Source organism: Pteropus medius, unplaced genomic scaffold (assembly GCF_902729225.1).
Source record: "Pteropus medius unplaced genomic scaffold, Ma_sr-lr_union100, whole genome shotgun sequence".
NCBI lineage: Eukaryota > Metazoa > Chordata > Mammalia > Chiroptera > Pteropodidae > Pteropus > Pteropus medius.
The window spans coordinates 29381655-29401666 of NW_024354875.1; the positions used below are offsets into that span (position 1 = coordinate 29381655).

General features: G+C 37.5%; 1 protein-coding gene across 1 annotated transcript in view; it reads right to left on the reverse strand.

The window, feature by feature from the left end:
• The window catches only part of STK39 (serine/threonine kinase 39), a 264879-nt gene that overhangs the window by 50006 nt on the left and 194861 nt on the right, over positions 1-20012 (reverse strand). The window contains exons 16-17 of the mRNA XM_039855814.1: positions 10823-10875; positions 6021-6089 (exon numbers count right to left, since the gene is read on the reverse strand). Coding sequence (XP_039711748.1) covers positions 6021-6089; positions 10823-10875 — 122 coding nt within the window. The remainder of the gene's footprint in view (positions 1-6020; positions 6090-10822; positions 10876-20012) is intronic.

Sequence of the window (20012 nt, forward strand, 5' to 3'; positions counted from 1 at the left end):
TAAATTGCCTAGTTCCCCTCTGAAATCCCAGACCCCTGCTTCCCTTTTCTCCTTTGTCTATAATGGCATAGAAACCTCAACTGCCCAGCGCATTTCAGGTCTCTTTCTTATGGCTTCCCTGAATATGCATTCATATGGGACATTTTCTCCTGCTAATTTGTCTCTGTAAATTTGATTATTGGCCCAGCTAGAAGAACTTATGGGAAAAAAATTAATTTTTTTAGCCACCCCCACCAGTCTAGAAAAGCTGCATTTAATTTCTGCACTGCTCTGTTTCGGCATGAAAGCAATCACTCAGTGTCACTACACTGGGTCCTTCTTCAGTCCAAACTTTGCTTTGTACAGGTTTCCACACCAAAGGCAGATTATCCTGAAGCAAAGTACTGAAGATTTTTTTTGTAACGTTTGCTACATTATAGTAAACATCATAATATCCGCTGCTCCAGAACATATACTATTGCTTTTTTTCAGGTTTTTCATGTTGCCCTAAGCATTTATTCCAATTTAAGTGAAAATTCTGATGGGGGAAAAAAGATTTTTAATCTATTTAAATGTTAGCTGTTTTATATTATGGAAGCTAAAAAAAATACACATATAAGGAATCATTCAAACCTCTGTATGCCAATGTTCTAAGATAAATTGGATTTTTTCATGCACAGCTTTTGTCAAGTAAATGCATTTCATATTTATAAAATGCTACTTAAAATCTGCACCTTCGAAAGTAAGATTCTTAAAATATTATACTCAAAATAGTCTCTGTTTTTAAAGTAAATGTTATGAGATAGCTGTATGTTTCAAAATGGAATTTGTTTATCTCTAACAAGTGTTTATGTTGTGCCTAGTATGGGAAATGCACCATTTTGGGCACTAGGAACAACAGTTAACAACAGATAAAAATCCTGACCTTCAAGAAATGTATTCTCAAGGGAAAACCCAATATAGTTGACAAAATACATATATGAAATATACAGCCTATTAGATGGGGAGAGACTAGGTAAAGTAATAAAGGAAGAGGGGTAAAGAGTTGGGGGTGGGCTGCAATTTTAACTAGGCTGGTCGGGGAAAGTCTCTTTGAGAGGCAGTATTTAAACACTGGGAGATGCACGAGTGTACCCGGGGAAGGAACATTCTGGCAGAAGGAATAGGAAGTACAGAAGCCAGTGTGGTTGGGGTAGAACAAGCAAAGGGGAAGAGAAGAAGATAGAAAGGATGTCTGAGAAGTGACAGGGGACAGATCATGTGGGGGTTTGCAGGCCACTGATATGTGGGATGGAAAGCCATTAGAGAGTTTCATCTAAAGCATTAATGTGATCTGGCTTACTTTTCCTGAGATATAATTCAATATCATACAATTTACCCTTTTAGGGTGAACAATTCACTGGTTTTTAGTATAGTCAGAAGGTTGTGTAACCACTACCACTTCTAATTCCAGAACATTTTTTTTTTTTAAGATGGGAGAAATAAAAATATATTCATATGCTGGTGGGACAACTTCAGTAAGAGGGAAATAGATGATACAGGAGGAAGCAGAGAATTGCTGAGATAGGTTAGAGGAGACAGAATTAAACATATTTTATCTGTTTGTCTAGAAGGCAACAATTAAAACAGAAATCATTTACAGATGCAGAAAAATCAAGTAAGGACAAGCTAATTTTTTCCCCAGGAGACACAAAAACTACCATCATTTAGATTTATCTGAATCTACTTTTCAAGGCTGAAGATAATAGATTAATTGTACATAGAGTTTCAGGGCTTGTAGTCACAAGATTCAAGTTAAAGCACCATGACAAGTCACAATATTCCAGAAAATTTTGACCTCCCTTTTTTAACCATAAAATACTGACTAAAAACAATCTGTCCTCTCTACCTTATAGAATTGATGTGATGATCAAATAAAATATGCAAACATTTGTAACTCAAGTGTGATGTCCCTATAAGGTCTTTTTAGTGCTACTAAATAAGGAGGAACTGCACATGCTTGATCTTATTCCAATACTCTACGCTTTAGCTCTAAGAAGAGGAAAAGCAAAATGAAACAAATTGGAAGAATGAATAATTAAATCATGGAAAAACAGAACTTTCTGGTTATGTACTATAATGAAAACACACTCATGAAGTTGTCGGTGAAGTACGCCTTAATTTTCCTCTCCTTCAAAAAAACTCAACAATCATTTAAAAAAAATGTTTACTTTTGTAAACATTTACCTGGGGAGATATATCCAAGAAAATATTGCTAAGACTGATGTCAAAGAGTTTACTGCCTATGTTTTTTTAAAGTTTTATGGTTTCAAGTCTTATATATGTCTTTAATCATTCTGAATTTATTTTTTGTGTAGTGTAAAAATGTGGTCCAATTTTTTTGCATGTATCTGTCCAGTTTTCCCACAACATTTACTGAAGAGATTGTCATTTTCCCATTGTATATTCTTGCCTCCTTTGTCATATATTAACTGACCATGTAAATGTTCGTTTATTTCTGGGCTCTCTAGTCTGTTCTATTGACCTATGAGTCGGTTTTTGTATGAGTATCATACTATTTTGATTACTATAGCCTTGTAGGATAGTTTGAAATCAGAGAGGATGATGATACCTCCAACTTTGTTCTTCTTTCTCAAGGTTACTTTGGCTATTCGAGGTCTTTTGTGGTTCCATATAAATTTTAGGATTATTCGTTTTAGTTCTGTGAAAAATACCAATGATGTTTTGATATGAACTGTACTGAACCTGTAGATTGCTTTGAGTGGTATGGACATTTTAAAGATATTAATTCTTCAAATCCATGAGCCAAGTATATCCTTTCATTTATTTGTGTTGTCTTCATCAGTGTCTTATAGTTTTCAGAGTACAGGTCGTTCGCCCCCTTAGTTAAATTTGTTCCTAGGTATTTTATTCTTTTTGATGCAATTGTAAATGGAATGGTTTTCTTAATTTCTCTTTAAGAGTTCATTATTAGTGTACAGAATACACTAATACAACACATTTCTGCATCAAACTAAAAAGCTTTTGCATAGCAAAGGAAACAGTAACTAAACAAAAAGACAACCTACTGAACGGGAGAAAATATTTGCAAATTACATATCCAATAAGGGGTTTATACCCAAAGCATATTAAAAACTCATACAACTCTATAGCAAAAAAAAAAAAAAGAAAACCAACCAAACAAAAAAAACAAACAATCTGATTAAAAAATGGGCAGGAGACTTGAATAGACGTTTCTTTAAAGACAACATACAGATGGCCAACAAACATATGAAAAGATGCTCAACATCACTAATGAGGTAAATGCAAATCAAAACCACATTGAGCTATCTATCGCCTTATACCTGTCAGAATGACTATTAGCAAAAGTCAACAAATAAGTGTTGGCGAAAATGTGGAGAAAAGGGAAACTTCATGCGCTGTTGGTGAGATTGTAAATTGTGGCAGACATTATGAAAAACAGTATGGAGGTTCCTCAAAAAATTAAACTACCATATGACCCAGCTATTCCACTTCTAGATATTTAACCAAAGAAAACAAGAAAACTAATTCAAAAAGATATATGCGCCCTTATGTTCACTGAAGCATTATTTATAATAGCCAAGATCTGGAAGCAATCTAGGTGTCTTTCGATAGATGAATGGATAAAGAAGATGTGGGGTGTGTGTGTGTGTGTGTATATACACATATATAATGGGATATTACTCAGCCATAAAAAGAATGAAATCTTTCCATTTGCAGCAACATTGATGAACCTAGAGGGTATTACACTAAGTGAAATAAGTCAAAGACAAAGACTGTATCACTTCACTCATATGTGGAATCTAAACCAAAAAAAAAAGAACAAATAAAACAGAAACAGACTCATGGATACAGAGAACAAACTGATGGTTGCCAGAAGGAAGGGGCAGGTGGGGAAATGGGTGAAGAAGTGAAGGGGAATAGGAGGTACAAACTTCCAGTTATAAAATAGATAAGTCACAGGGATGTAATGTACAGCATAGGGAATACAGTAAATGCTATCGTAGTACAGTGATGGATGGTTTGGATGGTTTCTAGGCTTGTGATCACAACAAGAGGCATATGAATACTAAATCACTATGTTGTACACCCGAAACTGATATAATATTGTATATCAACTCTAATAAAAAAATAAAAACAACAACCACAACAAAACAACTCAACAACCAAAAAATCCTCCAGTTTAGAGACAGTTAGTTGAGTATGGGGCAAAAAAAGAAGTTACACTAAATTTGACTGTAGGCCTGAAGCAACATCATGCTTAGAAAGAAGATGTAATTTAATCTCTTTTCATGAATCTTTTAATCTCCGTGTTCCCTACCACCTGCCAGGATCAACTCAAATCAAAAGATTATTTGATCTTCAACTTCTTGCCCAATAGGAGATATTAACAGGCATTTAAAAGAAGTTTTTATTCTTTCATCTATTATTTTATCTAGAAACTATTAACATAAAGACTCTGATATGGAATTTACAGATACCAAAGTTGAACTTATTACTTAGCTACCCCTCACATTTATTCAGAAAACTTAGCTAAAAACTCTATTGGCCATGAGATCTCACAAGATTTTAAAGGAAAGTTGAAAGGCTATAAAGGAGATACACACACTTTCCTTTAAAATATGTCTCTAATTCTCCTTAGATGTGTACCACTTGGCAGAGGAATCAGAGTTTCCTTGTGAAATCAATGTGTACACATATAATCAATAGAAAAAAGATTAACTTTATTCTAACTATAAAGCTATTTTTGTATTTTTATATTTATGAAATACTGTTTATATATCAACATATTAGATATTGATTCTTTAGTCAGAATGCTAATCTCCCACTAAAAACTCAGTTACTCAAACAAAATAATTCACTTTATAATTATCAAAATTACAGTTTCTAGGGACAAATTATTCTAATGGGTGAGTATATTTGCCTCAAGCTCCCTCTCAGTCACATACTCTTAACATTACTGAGGAAAGACTTATTTCAAGTAAGTAATGCTTAGTTAAAACATATCATTTACAGGGCCCAAGTCATTTCAAGCACTGGTTTTGATTTAAATATTTTTGAAGAAAGTTTTATCATACTACACATTTCTCTAATATAATATTATAGTTAACAACTTAATTAACATAATGCCATAATTAACACTGTATAATGTTAACTAATCTGGATTTCTTAGGGTCATCATTATCAATATCCAGTAACAGACTAAATTATAAAATCTTCATAACTACGAATTTGCTGAGGAATGCAAAGCTATTCACTCTTGCCCTAGGTAGAACGAGGCTGGATGGTGGTGTCTGCCTCTTACAGCCTTTCTGCCTGCCTTGCCTTGTCAGGAGGCCACCAGTCATTTCTTGCTCCTCTCAGTATGCCTGTTATCTAGCAGGCTCCCTGGTCTCCATGCAGCTATCTTTTGATTCTAAAAGTGGGAGGAAGAGCCACAGTCTCGAAGTGAAGTGGGTCTGCCACAACCTGGCAGCATAGCCCTGGACAAACCACTGAATCACTTTAGGAATTAATCTCCTTGTCTACACAATGAAAGAACTGGCCTGAATGATTTTTAAGTCCAATCTTAAGATTTTATGAGGAATCTTGCTAAGGGTTGAAAAAACTAATTTCTAAGTTTACTAGAACTGTGTCCAAAGGAAAAAAAAAAAACAGAGAAATTCTAATAAAAGGATCTCAGAGGTTCCCATACTTTGGTGCATAGAATTTATAGCATCTTATTTTTACCATATCATGGACTTTGAATCTTACGTCTAGATCCCTTTAGTTCTAACAAATGAGGGTCCTTACTGGATAAATCGCCTCCAGATAAATGGATAAGAATTACATTAAGAGCTTCTTAAAAAAGAAGATTAAATATGACTCAAATATACTTCCTTCACTTAAAAGATGAGAATTCAACAAGAAATTTTCAAAAACCTATGAATACATTATTCCTTTATGAAAATTTTTGTTTCTAAATGCATATCCATCTGATATATAAACCAAATGACACTGCATACTAAAATATGATTTACCTATAACTACATCATGACCATCAACCAAGCCAGCAGAGAAGAGCTCCTGAGAAACGCCATCTGCCGTATCTGTCCAAATGTGAAATGAATATGTATTAGTAACCAAAAAATAAAAATCAGCAACCAGTACAAAGTAAACTATGTATTTTTCATTTACAAAATTTACCCGCATGTGTTTTAATTCAACAATTCAGATTCTTTCAGGATGGAAAATCAGAAACAATGTGAAATACATTTTGCCATGTACAGTTTGCATCATGCTATTTATTCAACAGAAGTTATACAAAATTATTATTTTATTTTTGGTGAAGCAAGAAACAAATGCCCTTGGCTACTGTCTGAATTAATCCTCAAATGCACCTCTAGAGGTTATCTCATAACTGGTCCCTACGACACCGCTTTACTTTCTTTCCAAGGTCAATTCCAGGCATCATCAATTGTTTTCTATCAGTAGCTACTGAGTCAGAATTTATGGAGAAGGCTTATGATATACCTTATATTTGGTACAAATAGCCAATGAGCTTACTGGACTAGTAAGATGAGTTATTTAAATGTATGCTATTAAGAAACTCCTTTAACATGACATTGGTCATTTGATAGCGACAGATTCATTCCCTTAGAAAATGTGGTTGAATAAAAGAATGAAGTTCTCAATGGTAAGTGACAGGAGTTAGCAATCTCATAAAGATGGGACTGAACAGGCTGTAGCAAGTGAACATGACTGAAATTACTTAATTGAAAGGTTATAAATGAATATGATAATAGTGAGCAGTCTGTTTGAAGACCTTGTAAAGAGAAATTGATAAACTGCAATGTGCCCAAAAGAGCATTATGAACCTCTATATTTTTACAAGGGGGAAGACATGGTACCCCTGGCCTTCTGATACTCTCACAAACATCCAGAACCATAGCTGGATAAAAAGAAACTGGCTCAGTAGCTGACAACAACCTAGATCAGGGGCCCAACCTCCGGGCTGCAGACAGATACTGGTCTGTGGCGTGTTAGGAACTGGGCCACATAGCAGGTGCGTGGCCGACAAGTGAGCGAAGCTTCATTTGTATTTGCAGCCACTCCCCAGGGCTAACATCACCACCTCAGCTCCACCTCAGATCATTAGGTATTAGATTCTCATAGGAGCACCAGTCCCCAGTGACAAAAAGGTTGGAGACCACTGACCTAGATGGATGTTTGACTGTAAGTATCTTCCGAAGTTAGGGAGCACTTGCAAGTAAACCTGCTTAATCAAACAAGCAACTAAATTGAATTACAGTTTGCTATGCCAAAGGCTGCCCTCAATATAGACTGAGTTTCCTTGCTTAATCTGTATTTCAGATATGGTGACTTTGTGACTGTGTGTTGGGCATGAGTGCATGCATGCACACATGCATGCAAACATGTAACTGGATATACAATTACCTTTCATAATTCTTGGGCTTTAAAGTCTGACACATAGTAACTACTCAATAAATGGTAACTATGGTGATGATGGAGCAGCCAAGATGATCTGAGATGCACCTTATGCTCTTTTACATTCTCTTCCTCCCTTTCATATATGGCCCAATTTCCCAAATCTCTAATGAAAATTTGAGATCCCATGTATATTCTTTGTACTTCCAAGAAACTGTGGTACTCTATCATTTCGCTCATTCCATTTCATAATGAATGAAGTAAAACAATTTACCTATAACTAGATCATGGAAAATAAACACATAGGAATCTTATTAAACTACAAAATTCCATATAACGTAGGTTTATCTTGGGGCTTGTCCTTACTACTAGAAGTCCGAAAACACTTTACAAAATTCTCTTAGGAATAAAATGATCCCTTAGCATGAAACCTAGGGTAGCACAATGAAAGGCTCTACTATGAATGTGATTCAGCTTTATGAAGTCAGAACAGTGGTCCACAACCCCTAGCCACAGACTGGTACCAGTTTGTGGCCTGTTAGGAAACGGGACGGACAGCAGGAGGTGAGCGGCAGGAGAGGGAGGGAAATGTCATCTGTATTTGCATCCGCTCCCCAGTGCTAGCATCACCACCTCAGCTCCGCCTCGGATCATCAGGCATTAGATTCTCATAGGAGCACCGGTCCCTGGTGCCAAAAAGGTTGGGGACTGCTGAGCTAGAACATTTAGCCTCACAATCTGTATCTTCCTATATGCTACTGGAAACTTCAGGAAGAAGAGCATTGATTTAAGGGTCTACTAGGGCACACAGCAGACAGTCATTATATTTCTATTGACTTATCATCAGTTAAAGCATCTGAATGTTACCATCATCTCTACAGCATCAGTAAGATCTTACACTTAAGGAAGGAGCTACAACCACAGAATGTAGTTGAAAATGGAATAATCAAAGCCACATTGAGGGCTAGTACTCAAACAGTACCAAAGCAGATGACATCAACAAGTGATTAAAGCATATAGTATCTCCTACTATTTTCAAGACTCCTGGGTACCAAATGAGTCATATTAAGATATCAGAAAGGTCACGCTGGCTGGCCCAAAATGGAAATAATCTGTGCGTGTGTGTTAGCGCGTGCACCATTACGCAGTTACTCCATATGCACACAGTAATAAATACATCACTAATCGTTTAGAACAGAAACATGAAGGTAATTGGTAATTTGTTTTTCCTTAAGCTGTTTAACATTCCTGATGTGTAAACAAGTTAAATAATCATATATGCTTATGATTTCTAGAGCATACTGCAATGTAATAAATACAAAGGGCTTGCCCTCAAATGAGGACCCAGAATATTGGATACATTTGTGTTACATATTCTACCCTTACATACATGTTTATGTGTATATACAGCACAGACAGTAGGCCTGTAGTGTGCATGCGCAGATGTGGTACAGACAATGCCTGAAATGCAGACAGCATCAGCAATCACAGAGGTACGACGATATATTCATCGTGTTTCCGCTACCAACGGGCCTGTGTTTGCTGCCCAGGGAAGGTCAGTTATCATCTAGAAGCCAATGCTATTTTGTCTGAGCAAGAAAAGCAGAGACTCGTGATCTAACTATGACAAATGAGGCTGCCAAAGCCAGCACAAAGGGTCAGGTAATGCTGATATGGCCGTCTTATGCCCCAAAATTCTTCACTCAGAAATTCATTTCTTTGTTAGCTCTTTAAATTAAAACTGATTTTTCTTACCATCATCAATTTTAAATAATCAGATAAAAAGAACAAACCTTAAAATAAGAATCTGTTCTTTTACTTACTGTACCTGAATCATTATATAATTACTAGATTTTATCACAGCATTGACTGGTCAATATTATTATATTGTGACAAAATAAATAGCTTTTTGATAACAGTAACAGGTACTGTACAATTTCACAGACTGACTCTAAATTCTCAAAGATGGATGATCCCAGAAAGAAAGATCAATCAGCAAATTCCTTAGGGCCTTACTTAAATTTTATAAAAGGTACTTAATATGTTAGTTTAATTCAAATATACAATACATCGCTAAATCTTTGTGTGTACAGGGGACTAGAGATCAGTGCCAGTGAGTCTATGACCATGTGTGGCCCAAGAACATATTTTGTTTGGCTAGCGGTATTTTCTAAAAACTGAACTTGAATGTATTTAAACAAAACTCTTTAGTGTCCTGATGTTCCCCACCACTAACTCTGGCTCCTGTAAGCATTTGAGTTTCTGTTTTCTTACAGATATAATAGCAAGGATGATAAGCAGTTAACCGAATGACCAGATACCAAGCTAGAAAGTCTTGTACTTCAGAGTTTGCAAAATTTTAGCAAATACAATTTATTTAATCAAATCAAAATTTACATGGAGCTCTAATACATAAATACAGTATTTGAATATATTACATGGTAATATATTCAAACATAAGAGACTAATGTATTTTAGAAAGATATTCAGTATAGGCATCGAAACTGTTTCCACGTACATAAGAATCTGAAACCAGGGGTCAGGGAAGACAATTATAGTCTTAGCATAAGCATCTGATTTTCACTTCTCCAGGTTGTTTTGGTTATAAACTAAATAGTAGAAATAACGATTTTTGTTGAACAACTAGTTTGTGATCTTCAAAGCCTGTTCATATGTTACTTATCCATTAATAAACCAAAATAACTTGAAATTCTCCTGCATTCCAGGCTCTTGCCAGGGTGATAAAGATGCCAAGAAATATGGCATGGTCTATGACTTCCAGGCATCCAGGAGCTGAAAAAGCAACTAGTCTGGCCTTTAATAACTATTTACATTATTTACATTACTAAAATTGCATTCAGCTGCAAGACTGGCATCACTCCTACCCAGCTTATCAGTGGTGCCTGCAGCAAATAGAGGCCATGGACATTCCCCAACACAGGCTTCGTGTAATCTGAACTGAATATAGAGGCAAAGTATGTCACATTTTTGCATGATGTCACTATTTGCTGCTCAACTCTCATTAGGACTGCTGTATACTTTTCACTACACTCATCATAAAATCTGTTAGGCCCTGCATTACCAAGCCAGTAATTCCTTTCATGGTTGAGCTAATATATTAATTTGTGGGTGTGTGTCCACACACGCACACGCACGCGTGCGCGCACACATACACACACACACTGTGCAGCATATCACTGGAATTCATATAGTCAGTAGTGGTTAGGTTTGGATTTCCTATAATTATGATAAGTCCTTCCTTCTCTCTCTACCACCCTCCTTCCTTTCTTCATTTTTAGAGAAAGCATCTTTGAATAGCAAATTATAAATACACTCAATCAATTTCTGAAATGTTCTTTGTAGCAATAAAATAATAATTTCAATTAAAACTCACCTCTTCCTGGAGTAAACTCAAATCGTATGTCATTAAGTTCCTTTCTGGAGTTTCTGAAATACATAACATACAGCACATTAAAGTCTAATGAAGCAGAGTTTAATCAAACTAAAGGTATTCCAATTTTTACAAGATGCTACTAACATGTAGATAGCATTTTTACAGTTTTGTGTTACTGCCAACCAGAAGTGACAGTTATAACAAAAATAAAGGGAGACATTTAACTGATTAAATTTACTTTATATAAACATGTTCATATCACAAACAATTCCAAAAAGAAATGTTCTTTTTATAAATCTACACTTAGTCAGTAACCTTAAATATAATTTCATAATTAAACATTTCAGAGGCTTTTAGTTTAGAATAAATGATATTCAATACATTTTTCATATTTTTTCCTGAAAAAATAGTATTTTATCAAACTATATTTTTTAATGAAACAAACAAGGAAAATAGTTGCAACAATAAAGTGCACGACAGCATTAACTCATATAACGAAATGCCCAGAATAAGGTATGTATTCTGTAGTTACAATTTTTAAATAAACAGAGATGGATCTCTGAATGTTGTGAAATTACCCACTGAATACATAAAATTTTATAATGTATACATGTATATTCAATCCAAAAATTAAGTGACACTGGGGAAATATGGAACAAATAAATATCTAAGATATGAATATTCCATTCACATTAATTTCAAGAAATGATAATATGGGGCAGTGAGCTACAATTAGAATAATTTTAAATTTTCATAAGAATACTTAAATATTATGACTAACTCAAGAGATGCTAAATTAGAGTTAATAAAAACACCTTAAGAAACTGAACTAGGAAACATGAAACAGTAATTCCATGAGCGCTCAACTACTTGCTCAGTGCTGAGGGTGTCCAAGACAGAGACAGAAATAGTCTGAGTACCGATTCCTGAACATCGTTGTTCTAGTGCCTGGAGTCTGGTCAAATTCTGGTTAGTACTCCAGCTTTGGCACTCTAAAACTCTGAGTACTATCTCCTGGTCTCCATGTACAGTGCCCAGATCATGATGACGCCAGCCAGTCTCTGGGCCTTTTTTGGCCCATAGGCTGATCTTGGTTCTTTATGTCCTGTCACATCCTGCCACAATAAGTATAAGAAGCTCAGAAAGATACCAAAGGCATGGTACCGATGGAGAGAATGCCTCTCTCCCAAGTGCTTAGAGGAGCTAGCCCAAGTCTAACACCTTTCCACAAGCAGAGAAGTAAAGAGTCTAGAGATCAAGAGACACCAAGCCTAGGCCACAGACATGAGAGTCTTGGACCACTCTGCATCTCCTCACAGGTGTGCCCACCTTCACTTTATCGATCCTCTTCTCAGAGATAAAGTGAGACTAGGGGACATAAGCAATTCTTATTTAGAGCTGTGCTTCTTTTAGGATCTTCTGAGGATATGAAAATGGTGAAAATTCTGAACTCTCGCTCTAAAAAAGTAGACACATGACTGACTCATGAAATTGCTGACAACTGTAGATGGTTCAGAGATCACCCTGTACCTCAGAATAAGCCATCCTACCCTGGAGGTGCAGTGTGCACCACGAACGATCAGTGCCTGCAGTGAAAGACTGCATGTTGGCTTGTTTAAACTGCCTAAATTTTCTTAATAAACTACCAATGTTACCACACATTTATATAGTGCTTACATATATATCAGCAGTTCTCAAATTTTCTAGTCTTAGAACCTCTTTCAGTTCTTAAAAGGTATTAAGGACCCCTAAGGAGCTTTTGCTTATGTTGGTTATATCAGTCATAAAAAAGATAAAACTTAAAATACATATTACTTTATTTGAAAATGATAATAACTAACCCATCACATACTCATATAAATGATTTTATGAAAAATTACTTTCTAGAAGAACAAATCAGAGAAGTGTGCATTGTTTTTTAGTTTTGTAAATCTCTGTAATGTCTGGCTTTAGCTGGATTCTTACATTTGCTTCTAAATTCAATCTGTCCCCATATCACATATTGTGTAGCCAGCCACTGGAAAATTCCACTGCATATGTATAAAAGGAAAATTAAAAAGGCAAATGATTTCTTAATATTATTATATAAATAGCTTTGATTTCATGGGTTCCCTGAAAGGGTCTCAAGGACCCCTAGGGGTCAGAGGACCACATTTTGAGAAACACCGATACCATATCTCATTAATCAAATCTCACTTTTCCAACAATCAACCTTTGAGATATACAAAGTGGCTGTTGCCTGTTTTCCATTTTTTAAGTATGTTCAAGGCCCTTCCAAGTTTACCAGTTCAAGGAGTGGCAAAATGAGGACCAAGAATTCTATATTGAAAATACCTAATATAAACAGAAATGCTCAATTTCTTTCTCTTTTGAGGGAAAACAATATTTCCCAAGATTTACATGTTACCATAAAAGATTAGCAAACATTCATTTATCTGTCTTTGTCTTGTGTGCTGTATATCAGCAAAGGCTGAATTAGAACTAAAACAATACAAGAAGAATCACTAGGAAAGTATTTATAGTGATAAAATAAAGAAGGATAAAAAGATGAAAAAGAATTTAGTTCGATACTAATTTATGTCATTGTTCCTTTCCTCTCTTTCCTTTGATCAGTCTTGTCTGAATTATTTTGCTCTACTAAAGCCATAAGAAGAGAGGTAAAAGACTGTACCCAAAATTATCATCATGCACACCCTAATTCTTTAAATGTCAATACCACCCAAGTAAGATCCAACACCTATAACCTCTTATCTACATCTGTGGCTCAAGTTATAGAGGTCGCCTAGTCAAGCAACCTCTTATAACTCTGAAGCTAAAATACCCACCTTTGAAAAGATCACAGTGATTGATTGTGAGTAGTAGACTTGTCCCATCAGGATGAAACATGGCTGAGAAAATGCCTAATTGGATCTAACTACTGAAGGTCACCCTTTTATAAAGAATTAATCTTTTCAGACTCATACTTAACACCTTTAATTGAAAGTACATTTACTTTAATTGATATGGTACAGGGTACCCTTGATTTCAGGGAAGCTGAAAATACATATGATTTAAAGCCAGAAACTAAGTCTGTGTAATTTTATAGAGGGAATATTAAAAACTTGTGAGTAACAGCTTTCAAGACCTAGGCCACCTTTGATAACTCTTATTAAAAACACTTTAAACCTTAAAAAAGTTCAGTAAGGTACAACCCCTTATTTCTCATTGTATGTATATATTGCATCACAAATGCAAATGCCTATAGGGATCTGGCAAGAATTTTTTTTAAAAAGGTGATACAATTACATGGTTTAAAATTCATAAGGTATAATAGGATATTCTGTAAACACTGGCTCTCCCACTGCTGTCACTCGACTACCTTATTCCCCTCATAGAGGCGATCAATGCTACAGGTAGGCTCTCTGTGCATCCTTCCTGAGATATTTTATGTGTAAACAAGCAAATGGACACACATAATTCCCTCTAGCCTGTTTAATAAAAATGGTCATGTTCTATATCCACTGTTTTGCATCTCACCTTGTTTTTAGTTTAGTAATATACCTTGGAATTTCTGAATATTGCTTCACAGACAGCATTCTCATTTTTTTTTATAGCCACATAGTATTCCATTATATGCTATATCCTTTTTTTAAAACCAGTTCCTATTCTATGAACAGACTGTTTCTAGTCTTTGACTACTACAAACGACACTTCAATTAATAACCTTGTTCTTCTGTCATTTTGCAAATATATGAGTATGAAAACAAATCTCTAGAGGCAAATTGCTCAAAGGATATATGCATTTGCAACCTGATAGATATTGTCCAATTCTCCTTCATTTAAGTTGTACCAATTTACACTCTCACAAGCTATTTGTAAGCACCACTGCCGGAACTTTAAATGAGTAAAGCAGGAAGTGTATTTTTTAAAAAACAGGGAGACATGGGGACTCTGCCACCTGGAAAGCTTATTAGCCATTTAAAGGGGCCACCACTATTCAGGACCAGCTAGTTAGGTCAGGCAGGAATTTGGGCTCTATTTTGTTTTAAATATATATATATTTATATATATATATATAAAATCTTGTTATGTCTATTCAAAGTGAGAAGTTAAGAGATACAGATTGCCATGTGTAAAGTTTTCTTTCTTGCTCTTTCAATTCATCTTTAAGAGACACAGTGAACATTTGAATAAGGCAGTTGGCTAAGAGGGTGGTAATGATGAACACATGAGTGAACACGTAACCCTTCCTGGTGGTAGAGGTGCAGAAGGCCCGTGCAGTTGAAGTACATATTTTGCAGGATGTAGCATTTTTCTGTACCTCTTAATACACCATGTCAGGACAATCTGGCAGAGTTATTGCTCCTGGAGGGATTGGGCTCCAAAGCCAAAATACTGGATCAGGACTATCTGCATTCCTCGGCTTCACATTGGTTGCCCACACCAACTAATGTAAGGGGGCACACACACACCCTAAGAGCCAGATGTGATCAAAAGGCTTGGAAGTCCAAAGCCCACACATTGTCAAAGGGTGTCATAAAGTGTGTCATTGGCACTGCAGACCCACCACCACAGGGGTGCTCTGGAGTGAGGATGAAAGTCAACTACTTTCCCAAGCTCCAAAGTGGAAGGATACAGCTGGGGTAACACCGCCCCTGGCCCTCTAAAGCTGGTAGGTGCAGTGTTTCCCAGGGATCTGGACACAGCCCCTCTCTCCTAGGCTGCTGAGGGTTTTTTCAGCCAATAGCCCTTTTCTTTTTTACTTTAACCTGAGATTCCAAATCAGGGAGAAGCTAAGGAAGTCCAGAGGGACTCCCACACAATCCTGGACTGTCTCCCCCTATCTGGAGCTGGATAGGGACCTTTCAAACAGGCTGGGCCAGGAATCAGTCAGGACATCATTTTTAGTTCGGCTTCTTTCCTGCTCTTGGCGATGGAGTCCTTTCCCACAGATTTAGGAACAGAAATGGACTACGGCTCTCACTGAGCTAGGTAGGCACTTCTTTCCACACCAGGGAGCAGCCTGGTGCAGAATGAGGAGATAGCATGAGCTGTGGAGAGAGAGGTCTGTGGTCAAGTCCACTCGCTACTTGTTTGGCCTCTGTAATCTGTTTCCTCAACTGTGAGATGGGGAAAATATTAACAACGTTTACTACATGCTGGTCGTGCTCAGCGCTTCACATTTGTTATCTCATTCCATGTTCTAAACAACCCTGGAAGTAGGGATGATTGTGACCCTCTATTATTTTACAGATGAGGAAACTGAGGCTTAAGAAAGGTAAAAGATGTACCCCAAACCACGTGTCTGACAGCAAATCTGAACTAGTTAGAATTTAATAGATGTTACCCATTGCCTTCCTCAGTGCACCTCCTTCCCCAAGGAAGTAGTGGCCTTGCCCCGAACATCTGCAGATGCTCCTAATGGGTCTCTGCATTAAAGGTTCACACTGTCTGCAGAGGAGCCAGTTGGCTTGTTCCCTGGAAATCTGATTATAATTCAGCTTGCTCTATGCTGGAAGACTGCCCCTCTGCCACACCACCTTAGTCTTAAAACAAAATTCAAAACCTTAACATGTACCTCTAAGATCTGCTTCTACCTGTCTCTCCACCCTCATCTCTCTCAGTCTTTCCCCTGCTTACCTTGCTGCCATCTCCTGGCCTGTCCTCCTTTCCCAGATATGACGTTGCCAAGAACAGTTTGAATGGGGTGGGAGGTCACAGTCTGACAGGAGCGGGCTTAGGAGATCATGGTAGGAAAGGAATTGAAGTCAGGGGCAATTCTTCTGAGCAGTTTAGCTCTAAGTGGATGTAGCGAAACAGCTTGTGATAATAGGTGAGATAAAGAGAAGGCTTTTTTTAAGATGGGAGAAGACAAACACATCTGAGTGCCGGTGGGACATATCTAGTAAAGAGGGAAATAGATGAAGAGCGAGGGAACAGAGCTCCTGGAGGCTGCGGGTTCTTGAGGAAGCCAGCGTCTCCCCCTGCTTGGAAATTTGTCACTCTCACTTTCCCTCCACCTGACTGATTCCAACCGTGCTCTGGGGCCTGGCAGTGTCTTTCCTGGGAGACCAGAAAAGGAGAGTTAAGGGCGGCCGGACAAGGGCAAGCCCCTTTCCTGTTTGCTCTCCCAGCCTCCGTTTCTGTGCTTGGTACTTCACATTTTGCATTAATGTAACCATATGGTTATTACTCTAATGTCTATCTCATCCACTAGAAAATAAAAGCCCCTCATCTGGCCTTATTCAGTCTTCTTCCCCTCAGCACCCAGCACAGTGCCCAAGAAGTGTACAGGTAGTATTTGTTCAATGAATCAATACATGGATAAATAGATGAATGAAGAGTTTACAAGTCTGGCTTTCATGAAGCACCTCTTCGGCCTCTGTGACATCACCTTCTTCTGGTCCTTCCCAGTTCCCTGGCTGCCCTTCCTCTGTCTGCCCCAAACACACCCCTATCTCTGTCTGCCTGTCCTTCAATGCTAATGTTCCATCCCCCACCATTTTCTCTCTCATTCTCTCCTTGGATGACTAATTCTAAGTCCATAACTCAAACCCAGGTGCTGCCTCAGCATTATAAACCCATCATCCAACTGCCTATACAGCACCTCTCCATGCAATGTCCAAACAGACATCGGAAAACTCAGCATATCCAAAATGGAATGCATCATTTTTCCATGAATTAAATTCTCTTTCTTTGCTCCCTGTGGCAGTAAATGGTGGTGATAGCCAACTACCATGAACTTCAGATTTCTCAAATCATCCATTTCTCTAAAACTCTACTACGAGTGACCAAGGCCAGCTCACCATTATCTGCTACAGATGAGAATAAGTGATGTAATGAACACAGGACTATTTTATCCACACTTACACAACATCCATATACACATAGAAAATGCTGTTGCTAAAGTTAAAGATGCACAGCAAAAGGGGAGAGGGCCAGAAAAGGCTGAGGGAGCTACTGCTCAGGGTGTAATCCTTGGCAGATGAATGTGTTGTACAACAGGAAGAAAATTCTTGGACCTAATGAGATGTGAAAAATGATGCCACTCTAACGATAAGTGGAGGGACATCAACCATGTTAAGGCCAGAACAAAAGAATGAAAAATAGAAAAAAAAACTCGTGTGGCCAGGCCAATGGCTGCTCTGACAAAGTGTTTACATTCATCTCTAGGCTTTCCTAGAGCCAAGTCTTTAAGTCAGCTAACTAGACTCTCTCCTGGAAACTGGTCATCTGAGCTCAACTGCAGTGCAGCCACTCACCAGCAATGACATTTAGTTAGCCACCTCACCACTTTTAAACTTCAGTTTTCTCTGCAGGAAAAAGAGGAAATGCTGCTTCCCTCACAGATTAGATGAGCTGTGTGTAAACCCCCTCACATTGCTGTATGGCATTATGATGCCTTGTATTCTGAGGCACACAGAAGTAGCGGGGAAAGTCATGGTTCCAGTCCTTCAAGAGTTTACAACCTTCCCAGAGAATTATAGCTGATGTATGTAAACAACCTGGAAAACCTCAAGTTAAGTGCTTAAAAAATAGTAATCGAGAAGGAAATATTAGAGCAAGTCACAGAAAGAAGCATTTCCCCTTTCTTGGCTCTCACTTTATCTATCCTTCACATTCCTATCAAGTTAATCTTCTGAGGTAAAGGTCCGATCACAGAATCATAGGATTTCACTACTGAAAGGGACCCTAGAGGTCACCTAATCCCTTTCCGTCATTCTGCAGGTGAAGAAAAGGAAGCCAAAGAGATTAAGTGGATTGCTTAAGATTACACAGCTGGTTAATTCACACCATGCCATAAACATTTATGGATCACCTACTAGGTGTCAGGCCTACTCTAGGAGCCATTAATGGCAGAAATGACACTCAAACCTGGCACGGAGATTTCTAGATGACTGCTTTTTATTCTCAATGTGGTTCCCAAAGTACAGGCAGGGTGAGCTAAGGTGCAATTTCTAAAGAAAGAAATTTTCCCCCATGACACCCCTGCCCCTAGTTAAGAAGTACTCCATGCAATGAGAGATGTTGCGAGTGAGAACATGTTTCACATAGGATTAATGTGATGGCAGAAATGAAAGTTGAGAGCCGCCGCTGTACCCATCAGCACTGTGCCCCAAAGCCCTGCCTGAAATGGAAGCTCTCCTAAAAGTATGTATCTCCATATACCATGAGCCACAGGCTTCAAGAGTGTCAGAATAACTGAATCATATACCTACCCCTCCCTGAAACCCTTGGCATTGCATTTGACTTGCCTAAGAAGAGCTTTATGGACGAGTGAGTATCCTAAAAAGTGAGAGTGAATATTCCTTTCAGTGTTGTACTTCCAGACACCTCGAAACATCCCTATGGCCTAGAAATTATAAGTTGGCAGCATCCAGAATTCTAGTCTATACCAAGTCATGCAGCATCACACAACCCATGATCAATGTCAAATAGATCAGGATGTCCCACTGTTCCCATTAACAAACAAACAAAAAAGTGTTGACTGACTAAAATATGTATGTGTGCACATGCACAAAAATAAGGTATCCTGACATATCTTAAGGAATTTGACGTTACACATTGGTTGTCTGCAGATTTTTCTGCAATTAAAACTTCAAGTTAAGGACTGATGCATCATCCCATTGGCTACTGAGCAGCCTAAGGGATCCTTTTAGATTTGTAACCTGTAGGGAGCAAACAGTCTGGCTGCATATGATTTCACACAGCTGACACCTAAATTAGAGGTGAATGTGCAGAGCTTCTGTACAGAAAATGATTCTCTCTGTAAAATGTGGACACCTATGAATAAATCAAATGCAAAAAATATTATCATAAATAACTGCCTTTACTGCCTACAAAAAATAGTTTTCATCAGGAAATAATCTAAACCTAGTCAAGGTTTTATTTCTTTAACAGAAACCTCTTGAAAATCTCCGTGTCTGCCAGGCAGAGGACATAGCTGTTTCCTCTCCCTCACTCTATCCACTCACCAACCTAAACAAACATGTTCTTTTTTTCTCAAGTACATACTTTGGAAAGTCTCAGGAGTAACATCTCAACATAAAGGAAAGTGAAAAGTGTAATAAAACAGATACACATGACCTACCATCCAGAACTTTTAAAATGGTAACATTTTATCATATTTACTTCAGAGCTTAATACATAAAATTTTAATACTGTTTTACCTACACAGTACAAAATCAATTGCATTACATCCCAGCTGTGG